Raw genomic sequence first — 12,705 nt, forward strand, 5'->3', positions numbered from 1 at the left:
GTTCACGGTCCATGGCTTAACAGGCAGCGACGTGTGCCCAGCTCCGCGCAGCTTGGGCAGAGTTCGTTCCTTCCAATACTGCTCTTTCCTTGCTCTTGATTTTGGCCGGGCCATTTTCAGGCCCTATTCCTGAGTCTTGCACTGGGGTATGGCAGCTTCTTTTAAAGCACTCACATTACCCTTGTTTATTGTGTCTCTCTGGGTGCATTTCTCTGTTGTGAATAATTAATGGTGTGAGTGGATGGAGTGTTTCTTGCCGACGTCAGACCAACAGCCCAGAAAACAGGCTTTGTAGAGCCAGAGCCAGGCCAGGCTGGGCCACCTTACCTACCTGCTAGAGTTGGAGGCACCACAATCAGTTCCAGTGGCTCCGAAACACACGGCCACCTCTGCTGATTAGGAGGTGCTGGTGTGTACCGCCCCTCCCTGTTCTGTTATCAGACCCCAAGTCTTTTGGAAAGCTCCCTCTCTGCCAGGTCAGCTGGACTCCATGTGCCCTGCTCTCTTCCCTGCAGCACTGGGAACTTGAGGGATGTGCAGAGTGGGAAGGGGTGGTGGGGGTAGGGAGCAGCGCTCTTCCCTCCCTGTGCATTGCCCTGTGCACCCCTTTACCAGACCCTTGCTGTTCTGCCACGGTGGAGCAGCTGAGCATAGCCTTTGCTTAGCCGCTTGGGAGAGAAGGTGTCTGGTCTAGTCTAGGGACAGATATGCTAAGGGAGAATTTTTCTTCTTTCTCTCTTCCTGTTGTTGGCCTTATCAAGGAAGATTTTTGGTGTAAGGTAGAGGCATTTCCTTGTCCTCAGCGCAGGGAGAAATATTTCCCTGGTTATCCACCCTTAAGATCTTAATGTTTGTGTTCTCCCCTTCCCCCTCCAAGTTCATATGTTGAATCCTAACCCCCAAACTTGATGGCCTTTGGAAAGTGGTTAGGTCATGGGGACTGAGCCCTTGTGAATATTTTTATAAAAGAGGCTCTAAAGAGATTCCTTGTTCTTCCCACCATGCAAGGGAGGACAAGAACATACCAGCTGTGAACCAGAAAGAGGCCCCCCGCTCAGAGAACTTGATCATGATAATTGATCTTGGACTTCCCAGCCTCCAAAACTGTGAGAAACAAACTTATGTTGTTTATTAGCCACCCAGTCAGTAGTATTTTGTTATAGCAACCCAAATGAACGAAGACAACCTGAAAATGTCATGTTTTTGTATATATTGTGCAACTCGATTTTTGAGTGTCCGTATTGTACCTGGTCTTCTAAATTGGTGTACAGAGCAACCTCAATATTTTCCATAATACAGAGTATTCCCAGGGTGGGGGATGTACCATAATTCACACATTTCCCTGTGATCATTATACTTTCAGGTAGTGTCCGTCCGTCCTGTTTTGTTTTTACCATTAAAGTCCAAATTTCATTCCTAATTTTCTAAAATTTAAAGCAGTACTCATAAATAAGTTCTTTATTGAAGTAGAGTTGACAAACAGTGTTAGATTAGTTTTATGTCTACAGAATAGTGGTTTGACGACTATGTTAACTGCTGTGCTCACCACAAGTGTAACATGGTTCTCCCATCTGTCACCATACAGTGCCATTCCAGGCCACTGACTGTAGCCCCATGCTGTGCCTGTCTTCCCTGTGACTTATTCATTGTTTAACTGCAATACCATCCCCTCTACCCAGTTTTCCCATCCCAAATCCCTCTCCCCTCTCAAAACCATCAGTTTGTTCTCGGTATTTATGGATCTGATTCTGCTTCTTGTTTTTGTTTGTTTGTTTTGTTTTTTAGATCCTACATATGATGAAATCATGTGGTATTCGTCTTTCTCTGACTTATTTCACTTAGCATACCTTCTAGGTCCGTCCATGCTGATGGTTCTAAATAATGCTGCAGTAAAAAGAGAGGTGCATGTATCTTTTCAAATTAGTGTTTTTGTTTTCTTTGGTAAATAACCCGTAGTGGAATCATTGGATCATATGCATATGGTAATTCCAGATTTAAGTTTTCGCAGAACCTCCGTGCTATTTTCCACAGTGGCTGCACCACGTTACATTTCCGTCAGCAGTGCATGAGAGTTCTTTTTTCTCCTGTCCTTGTCAACACTTGTTATTTCCTGTGTTTATGATTTTATCCATTCCGACAGGTGCAAGGTGATATCTCCTTGTGGTTTTGATTTGCTTTTCCCTGGTGATGAGTGATGTAGAGCATCTTTTTGTGTGTCTGTTGGCCATTTGTTTGACTTCTTGGTAAAAATATCTATTCAAGCCTTCTGCCCATTTTATAATCAGATTTTTTTTCTTTTCTTTTTTTTGGTGGTGTGCTATAGAAATTCTGTGTGTAGTTTGGGTTTAGCCCCTTATTGGATATATCATTTACATATAACTTTTCCATTCAGTAAGTTGCCTTTGCATTTTGTTGATGGTTTCCCTGGCTGTACAAAAGCTTTTATTTTGGTGTAATACCAATAGTTTAGTTTTGCTTTTCTTTCCCTTGACAGGAGAAACATGCCTGGAAAAATGTTGCTAAGGCCAACATCAAAGAGATTATTTCTTATGTTTTCTTATGGGAGTTTTATGCCTTCATATCTCACACTTAGGTCTTTAATCCATTTTGAGTTTATTTATCAGTACGATATAAGAAAGTGGTCCAGTTTCCTTCTTTTGGATGTAGCTGTCCAGTTTTCTCAACACCGTTCACTAAAGAAACGGTCTTTTTGCCCATGTATATTCTTGTCCCCTTATAGATTAATTGACCATATAAACGTGGGTTTATTCCTGTGCTCTCTAGTTTGTTTCTGTGCCAATACCATACTCTTTTGATCATTATTTGATTATTATAGCTTTGTAGTATATGTGGAAATCTGGGATTATGATACCCCCAACTTTGTTCTTTTTTTCCTCAAGATTATTTTGGCAATTTTTTTGTGTCTCTTTCATGTCTTTGTTGGTTCCACACAAATTTTAGGATTATATATTCTAATTCTGTGAAAAATTATTGGTATTTTGATAGGGATTGCATTGAATCTATAGGTTGCTTTGTGTAGTATAGACATTCACTATTAACTCTTCGAATTCATGAGCATTATATGTACTTTTCATTTTTTTGTGTTGTCTTTAATTTATTTCATCAGTGTTAAAGTTTTCAGAGCACAGGTCTTGGACTTTCTTGGTTAAGTTTATCCCTAGATATTTTATTCTTTTTGGTGCAATTGTGAATGGAACCTTTTTTCTTCATTTCTCTTTCTGCTGCTTCATTATCAGCATACAGAAATGCAACATATCTGTGTATTAATTTTGTATCCTTCAACTTTATTGAATTTATTTATTACTTCTAATAGTTTTTTGGGGGGCGGCATTAGAGTTTTCTGTATGTCTACATATAACTTCTTTACTTATTCCTTATCAGTTTGGATGCCTTTTATTCCTTTTTCCTGTATGATTGCTGTGGGTAGGTCTTCCAGTACCATGTGAAATAAAAGTGGTGAGAGTGGACATCATTGTCTTCTTCCTGACCTTAGAGGAAAAGCTCTCAGTTTTTTACCATGGTGTCTGATGTTAGCTGTGGATTTTTCATCTATGACCCTTATGTTGAGATATGTTCCCTCTAAACCTACTTTGTTGAGAGTTTTTATCATGAACAAATCTTGAATTTTGTCAAATGCTTTTTCTACATGTATTGAGATGATCATGTGATTTTTATCCTTCATTTTGTTAATGTGGCATGTCACATAGCTTCATTCGCAAGTGTTGTATCATCCTTGCATCCCTGGAATAAATCCCACTTGATCATGTATTGAGTGTGGTTTGCTAATATTTTGTTGAGAGTTTTACATCTGTGTTCATCAGGAATACTGGCCTGTAGTTTTCTTATTTTGCAGAGCCCTTGTCTGGTTTTGGTGTCAGGGTAATGGCTGACCTCATAGAATATATTTAGAAGCTTTCCTTCCTCTTATTTTTTTGGACTAGCCTTAGGAGAATACAGTGTTTCATAGAATTTACCTGTGACTCCATCTGCTGCTGGACTTTGGTTTGTTGGAGTTTTTTGATTATTGATTCAATTTCATTGCCAGTATTGATCTGTTCATATTTTCTGTTTCTTTGAAATGTCAGTTTTGGAAGATTGTATGTTTCTAGGAATTTACCCTTTCTTCTAGATTGTCTACTTTGCATATGATTTTTCAATAGTAGTCTTTTTTATAAGCCTTGCATTTCTGTTGTGTCAGTTGTTACTTCTCTTCCATTTCTGGTCTTATTTATTTGGATCCTCTCCCCACTTTTTTTTTTTTTTTTCCAGGAGTCTTGCTAAAGGTTTGTCGATTTTGTTTATCTTTTCAAAGAACCAGGTTTTTTTTTGTTTCATTGATCTTTTCTGTTCTTTTTAGTTTCTAGTTCATTTATTTATTCTCCAATCTTTATTATTTCCTTCCTTCTACTGACTTTGGGCTTTGTTCTTTTTTTTTCTTTCCTAGTGTCTTTAGATGTAAGACTAGATTATTTATTTGAGATTTTTCCTTATTTCTTGAGGGAGGCCTGTCTCACTATAAATTCCTCTCAGAATTGCTTTCACTGAATCCTAGAGATTATGGACCATTGTATTTTCATTTTTAACTGTCTCCATGTATTTTTTATTTCCTCTTTGTTTTCTTCATCAACCCACTTGTTATTTAATACTATGCTATTTATTTTCCATGTGTTTGTGTTTTTTTTCCCATTATTATTCCTTGTAATTGATTTCTAGTTCATACTGTTGTTGTCAGAAGAAATGCAGTATATGATTTCAGTGTTCTTCCATTTGTGGAGATTTATTTTGTGGCCTAACATGTGAGATATCCTAGAGAATGTTCCATGTAAACAAATTTTTAAATAATTCATTTGGTGGTAAAAATGGATTTGAATAGACATAAGGCTGTTCTTTTTAAAATTCCATTTAATAAGATGTGTTAAAAGATTAACTGAGGTATTAGAATTCTTGAGAGTTTATTTGAGTAAACATCGATTCAAATTGGGCAGTCTCATAATGGAAGTAGTTAGGAGCACTGCACCAACATGTGCTGGCGGCAAGGATTTTATAGAGAAGCAAAGCAAGGAAATTATTTAATTGGCTGTGGTTTAAGTGGTTGCATTATTTGAGAAACCCTAGCTCACTGTTTGTGAGTGGTTGTTTTTAACCTTGAGGCATTTACAGGAATTAACTCTGGCTTAGATTTTGGTTTGCTTACATAGGCTCTAACGCCACCTCTGTCTAACGGCCTCCTTGTTTGATTATTTTAACAGATGTTTTGTGTATTTCAATGCGGATTCTGCTCGGCTGCATTATATAATTCATGGTATTGCCTATCTTATCATTCATGAATGCAGACGGTTCTGAGTTCTCCACGTATCTGGTCCCAGGAGTTTGGAGAAGGGATTTTTGTGTGCCCCACTGCTCAATGAACATCTTTTAAAATACTGTATCTTTATGTGCTAGAACTTACTTTTGTCGTGGGATGATTTTGCACAAATAGAATCGTGTTAGCAAAGTTTATGCTTATTTTATATTTTAATAAACACTGTGGGACTAACCTCCCGTATGTTGCCATGATATAGTCAGCCAAGAGTATAGGAGACACCTGTTTCCAACCATCCTCACCAGCACTGGGTGCAATGTTGTAATCAGAGTACCCTTTGTACCCTGAGTTCGTGTTAGTTACTGTGCTATTCCATTTGAGGGAGTCTCCTTTCTATCGCATTGTCACTTCCGCGTAAGGCAAAACACTTACAGTGTGCCAGGAACCATGATAGTCACCTGGGCAGTACCTAAAGGAATGAGATAGGATTGCTCTCAAGCTCAAGGTCGAGCGTGAAGGACAGATGCTATTAGTAGCTAACAGTAATGCTGCATGTGATAGAGCTGTATAAATGGAGATCCAGCAAAGGGGGGATCACAGTGTGTGGGGTAGAATGAAGGGAAGGCATTAGCGAAGACTTCACAGGACTGACCTTTGAAGGGTGAGGAGCAATTTCAGAGGCTCTAGTGAAGGTGTAAGATATGGAAGTAGGAAGATGCATCAGATATTTGGGGAACTGCAAGCCTAGGGTTTAGGGTGCCTGGCAAGTGTCGGGAGGTAAGATGGATAAAGAAGGTGAGGCTCGGGGATTAAAGCCTCTGTCTTAGGCTCACGTCATGATCTCAGGGTCGTGGGATCGAGTCCCGCATCGGGCTCTCTGCTCGCGGGGAGCCTGCTTTCCCCTCTCTTGATCTGCCTGCCTTTTTGCCTACTTGTGATGTCTATCAAATAAGTAAATAAAATCTTAAAAAAAAAAAAAAAAGAAGGTGAGGCTTGTTGAGAAGGGTCTGAGTGGTTGAGACTTCCTTCTGCATGGTGCATCCATTGGCCTTCCAGAAAGCTGGCAGGACAGTTCAGGGGTGAGAGGTAGAGACTAAAGTGAGGAGTTTGTTGCTGCAGTTGGGGCAAAATATGGAAGGTCTGACTCTGTGAAGAAGGAGCAAAAGAACACAGTGGTGGACTTAAATAATATTTCCCAGCAGATGTGGGGAAAAGGGACCACATTACTCAAGAGATTTCTAGTTGGGCAGACAGTGAGAGAGACCATGAAGAGAGCAGGTTTAGGGAGGCATTTAGAAGAAGATGTCAGCTCTGTGCATGTTGAGTTTGAAGTTCTTGCAGAACATCCTGGAAGCGTGGGCAGTGGAGGCTTTGTTTTTGCAGCTCAGGAGGAAGTCCGGAGATGGAGTAGAGAGTTAAGAGCTCTGAGCGTGTGAATAACAGTTAGCCAGCTCAAGTGAAAGTAAAGAGGAGAAAAGAAGCCAGGTGTCAGCCTGACTCTCACTTTCCTGCTTTCTGAGCTAATGGGTACTAGAATCTGTCTATTTTCAAGATTTTATTGGCAAATGATATCATTTCATTTTTATTTTCCATGCCTGTGTGTTTCAATAAGATGAAAATTATCAGATTTAAATTCTGTAAGATTATAGGAGAACTTCTGTTTTTCAGTTTCCATATTAACTCATTATTCTGGCTGGAGTTTTAGTTTCTCGATCTGAGAGCTAACCCAGTGGTACAGGGAATAAACCCTTTGTTTTTCAGGATAGACTTGAATAGAACTGATTTTAAGTGATATGAGCAATTTGCTGAGAGGAGAAACTTCTATCCCAGAAACTCAAGGTTAGGGTCTCCAAACTTGGGAGTCAGCACAGGTCAGAAGTAGCTAAAGCGTCTTGGTCCATTATACCTCATCATCTCAGCTCAACTCTGGGTGCACCTGCTCTGAGGCAGCAGTGATTCAAGGGCTGGAGGGCCAGGGAAGGAGCCCTTTGTAACGCATTTAATCTGTTAATTTTAGAATTTATGGTAAGCATGGATAGGATTTTCTCCCAAAGTAAAAGTAAAGGTAAAAATTCCCTAGGTAAATCCCAATGCCACCCTAAGTATAACCAGTTCTAATTTTTCTAAGTTTGTGATGTTTTCTGTCTGCTTAGGAAGCAAGCTGAGATTTTAAAAGGGCAGATGGCAAAGTGGAGGCTTCAGGAGAATCATCTAGAAGAGATTTTTAAAGGAATATTTTGTGATCGTTTACAACTAATTAGGGTTTGCCCCTCTAATGTCCTGTGAGGTTGGGCTAATTTGTTCAAAGAGACCATAGGACTGGGAGATGTGTGACTTGACAGTGGGCCTGAGGTTCATGGGGACGTTTAATAGCCTCTCACACAATAGCTCAACAATGAGACAGGGAATTCTCATCTAAATAAACAGGCCAGTTAGTGGGTTCGTAACTGGTGCAGGAACTGTACTTATAAAAGTATGATTAATAAAATACCAACATGGAAGGAAGGTCTCCAATGGAGTTCACCACTTGCTCCATCCCCCGTACATTACCACTGATTCCAGTGATAGCGTGGAAGGCCCGCTGCAGCAGTCATACTCATAGGGGGTAGGGAGAGGTGGTCTTGGATCCTTTCTTTCTTCTTTCCTTTCTAAATGCGTATGTAATTCCAATACTGCCTTTTTTTTTTTTTTAAACATTTTATTTATTCGACAGAGAGAGGCACAGCGAGAGAGCACAAGCAGGGGGAGTGGAGAGGAAGAAACAGGCTCCCCACTAAGCAGGGAGCCCGATGTAGGGCTCCATCCCAGGACCCTGGGATCGTGAACTAAGGCAGATGCTTTACGATTGAGCCACCCAGGCGCCCCATAAAACCGCTCTCTCTCTGTACAGACAGTGAGCTGATCTGATTGGCCAGCATCTGGGGTTGGTACTGCGCCTGCGCTGGGCTCGTGCTCCGGCTTCTGCGTGGTGCTCCGCTTTAGCGCACACCCCCGCCCACCCCCTACCATTCCGTGCAGCTTGGCCAGGAATCGCTTACGTAGCAGCGTAGGTTTCTTTTTTTCTCTTCAATTTTCATCTTCCGGGCAGCCCGTTGGACTTTGGGAAGACCTCTGTTCTAGATTTCAGCGCTGAGGTGTGGAAAGGGCCCGCTTCATGCTCAGGACCGAGCCGCCGCCTCCACCTGACCTTGCTGTGGCGTTACCGGACGCAGCGCGTCACGTCGTCTGCTGCCCGGTCGTGCCGACGGGAGGAGCCCAGGGGGCTGGGTATGTCCATCATTCCTGGGTCCCAAGAAGACTTGTCTCGGAGTCTTCATTTAAATGACAGAAAACTGGAAGGACTCGTGAATGCTTGGAGCGACAGAATGAGGTTCCAGAAGCTCCGGACTGGCAGGAATGCTGGGCCGGGTTTCAGGCATTGAACTGCAGATCACTCTTAGATCAGCATTTAGACCGCCTAGCCTGCAGCGCAGGGTGGGAAGACACAGCTTCCGGACTGAGAAAAGTCTGGAGCTTTAGCTGATGGGTCGTCCTCTCTCTGCTGTGTTCCGTGGTTGCCCAGAACGTTAGCACCGTCTGAGGCTGCAGGCAGTGTAAACGCGAGAGGGAACGGACGTTCTTCCAGAGGGTGGGGAACGGAGACTGTCTGAAAACTGTACTGAATACTTCCCATACTTTCCGGGCGGACAGAAGACTGGAAACCACGGGGATTCTTTCAGACACTGACAGGGCTCCTCATTCTGTGAGGGCGCGGGAAGCGGGATAGGCCCAGTGAGAGCCGGTCGTGGATTCCGAATGAGGAGGAATGTCTGTCCGGGTGGAAGGCTGGTACCCAGGAGATCCTGCCGGAGGGAGCGGACAGCGCTGTGTGAGGAAGTGGAAGTCCATCACGGGCTGTGGTTAGAGGCCACCGTCCTCCTTGCGACTAAGGCACGGAGCTCTTCAAGCTCTTATAAGGAGGTGGGCCAAGGAGATACCCCAGGGGCATCGGGTATACTGAGGATTGAGTTGACCTCTGCTCTGTGCCCCCAGAGTTTTACTTACTTCTTGGAGTTCTCTCCAAATCTTGTAAGACTGTGTTTAGTTTTTCCAAGGAGTCTAGTTTCTCGCAGATTATTGGGGATTTCTGATGTTGCTGAGTGTATTTCCTGATTCTGACTTGGTAAGTCGTCTTCACGCATCTGCCATGTGCTTTGCTCTGTGGGAGCAAAGAGAGGGTGATAAAAGCAAGATAAGAAACAAGTCTAGATATCAAGGTACATAAAGTATGTAATTCGGGAGACCAGACCACCTGTCAGACTAAGAAACTTAGGATCGAACAAGAAAAATATGTTGTACTGGCAGAACTTAAAGGGAAGGGAGTAGTTTGCTGAGACTTAATCCAGCAGGTAATGGAATAGATTGGAATTTTAAATGACACGATGTTGATGGGAAGTTACTTTTAAAACTCTATAAAGTTTTTTTTTTTTTAATTTATTTGACAGAGATCACAAGTAGGTAGAGAGGCAGGCAGAGAGAGGAGGAAGCAGGCTCTTCGCTGAGCAGAGAGCCCAGTGCGGGGCTCAATCCCAGGACCCGGGATCATGACTTGAGCTGAAGGCAGAGGCTTTAACCCACTCAGGCACCGCAAGTTACTTAAAACTCTAAAGTTGTCATTTGTTAACCATGCCGTGTTCTCTGTTGAACTCTAAAAAAATTGACAGACCCCACACACTCCAGCTATAGACCTCCACTCTGAATACTTAACTCATATTTTAGTTGTTTGGCCAGGTGCCAAGATGATCTTCTATGAATCAGTTTAAATATCAATGACCATTTTACGCCACATGAAAGAGTTAACGTATCAACATTTGGCCATTTTTCTTTACTACAAAGATTCCGTGACTTCATTAACATGGGGTGTTCCCTGCTCCATGAGATTCTGCTCTTGAGACTCAGACTCAACAGCTAAGGAAATGCATGTCCAGCGGCCAGACCGCCTTCCCTCCTGGACGGTGCCAGGTGTGATGTGTGCTGACTTCTCAGACTCCTGAAACTCCCGAGGGCTCCATCCTGTTACAGTCGCATTTAATCACTGTTGTGACACATTTCTAAGTCCAGTCTTAGACTTCCTTTTACATTCTGTATCCTCAGGATCTCAGCTCCTATCACTGGACACGAGAGGCTGAGCAGTCTCATTCTCTCTCTGTAACGTGCTTACTTACAAACTCACAACCCCCTCTCTGACCTCCTCAGAAATTATGTGTGGATCCTAGGATACAGTGGAGGGGACCTGGCTCACAGGAAGCACTTCCAGCAACCCGGTGCTGCTGAAGTACATGCTGTTTTCGCATCTTTGAAGCAGTTGTGTGTGTTTTGGTGTCCTGGACTTACAATTAGTTATGTTGAGGGGTGGATGTACTTAAGCAATGTTTGTTCCTTTCTACTGCGAGTCTGAAAGGTGACACACAGGGTAGAACAAGAAGGAAAATTCCATCTGATTTATTCTGCATCCCGCGCAGTGAAGGTAGTGGGCCTTGTTAGTCTTCAGCGGTCTTTGGGAACATCAGTGCCATTTTGGGCTTGGGCCCTAGGAGCACTGGCCCTGATGTGTCAGATGATGGCTTACTTAGTATGCTGGACTGCCTGCTAATGTTTCCCACTTTTAGTTCAGCTCGGTGTGACACTTAACTTTCCTCTTACAATCACAGCTGTTTGGAACACCAACAGGTGTGTTCTTGAGGCCTCCAATTTGCCAGCAGGTTCCCTGGGAAAAAAGTAGCAGGAAGAAAGTGGGTAAAAGTGTCACCCCACGGGTAATTACATGCTCCTTCAAGAGGCTGGCACCCATCAGCGTCGACACTTGGAGCCAGTCCAGGACCACAGATGAGCCACAAGTAGGCCTGGAGTGAATGGGTCTGCCGCGAAACAAGGGAGCATAAAGCTTGCTCTGTTTTGAGAAAAGAAAGCAGATAATCAGTTGACAACAAATATTTACTGCTAGCATTCCAAATTGGGATCCTGAAAAGTAAGAGCTAGAGCACTTAGATGTTGACTCTTGCCAACAGAGAGTAATTTGAATTAGGAACTCGAAGTCCTTACACTTCTGTCTTGATTCTCAGGCCGAGGGGAGTGTGTGTGTGTTTAGGGTTTGAGACAAGAGGCTTATAGAAGTTCATGTCTTAAGTGTTTTTTTTCTAACCTGGGAAATAGGATGCTGAAGGGGCTTAGGGTTCAACGTACCAAATGCTTGCTTGTAAGTATAGCTGGGAAGGAGAAGCATTTTTATCAAATTCAGCTCCTGGAAGATGATCCATTCACCAGATGTTTATCCCTTTACCTGCTTTCCTTTTTTATACCAAGTTTACGTTTACCAGAATTGGATGGACTCCCTGAGTACGGCTTCAGCTCTGAACCGTTCCTCGAGGCAGCTCTAGTTAGAGTTAGAGGCAGAGCCCAGAGGGAGGGACATGGGAAACACTGTGGTGGCAAAGGCAGTGGAGCAATGGAGAGATTAACAGTCTCATTCCTCCTACGCTGCAAATATGTGCCATCTCTGTTCTCTACCTCCCACAGCCACCTCCTGCCCCCCTTCAGGGGGGTGCTCGTAAGTAGGCACGTGGGCGGGGGCGTCCCCACTTGAGAGGTCTTTCATGAGAGTTGCATCTTCTAGAATTTGATCACCGCAAGGCATCTTTCAGTAGAATTGGTATAAAAACGCAACAGCCATTTGACCAGTGTGGCACCCAGGCAGAAGTCACGGGGGACCTGAAACAGACCTTAGCCCAGCACCATTGACAGCAGGATGTAAGCTTCTGGTTGGACCTGAACACTGCCCTCAGGAGGATGAAAGAAGCTCATTTAGATACAACAGAAACCTGAGCTTGTCCACTCTTGGAGCTTACACAACAGAAGCATTGAAGAAATACCCTTTTCTTGGTTTGCGACCAAGTACACACATATCTGTATGGTGTATATGTGAGCGAAGGAGAAGTTTCACAGAACAGTTATTATATGTGACGCCCTCTGATTTTTTAAAATCAATCTTTACCTTTATAAAACAGATATCACAACTTATGTGATTTCACGACCCACTAGTGGGTCACAGTAGTTGAAAAACACGGTTCTGATGTATAATATTGTGGGAGCATTGGTAATCCTTTCCAAGTGAACATCATACTTTTACCTGATATCATATCTTACTGTATTATTTCTATCTTTTATGATTAAGCGAGTAATTGTAGAGAGTTATTGACATAGGGTGGTATAGGCTTTTTGGGGAATCTTTGTGGTGAATATACAGTTCCAAATTAAAGCTAGAACCCCCACAGGCATTATTGAAAATTGGTTGCTGAGTTTCTGCCTGTAAGCTCTGTCCCCAGGACCTGCTGCCATTTGCCTGA

The 12,705-nt window shown here is 42.9% G+C and overlaps 1 protein-coding gene across 2 annotated transcripts in view; it reads left to right on the plus strand.

Moving 5' to 3' along the window:
- The window catches only part of VOPP1 (VOPP1 WW domain binding protein), a 109,796-nt gene that overhangs the window by 58,970 nt on the left and 38,121 nt on the right, over window positions 1-12,705 (plus strand). Inside the window, exon 1 of one of the 2 annotated variants that reach the window (XM_059170601.1) lies at window positions 8,463-8,590. The exons of the other annotated variant lie outside the window; for it this stretch is intronic. Coding sequence (XP_059026584.1) covers window positions 8,478-8,590 — 113 coding nt within the window. The 5' untranslated portion in view covers window positions 8,463-8,477. Of the gene's footprint in view, window positions 1-8,462; window positions 8,591-12,705 lie in introns of those variants that run through there. 2 annotated transcript variants of the gene reach the window in all.

Source organism: Mustela lutreola, chromosome 4, assembly GCF_030435805.1.
Source record: "Mustela lutreola isolate mMusLut2 chromosome 4, mMusLut2.pri, whole genome shotgun sequence".
NCBI lineage: Eukaryota > Metazoa > Chordata > Mammalia > Carnivora > Mustelidae > Mustela > Mustela lutreola.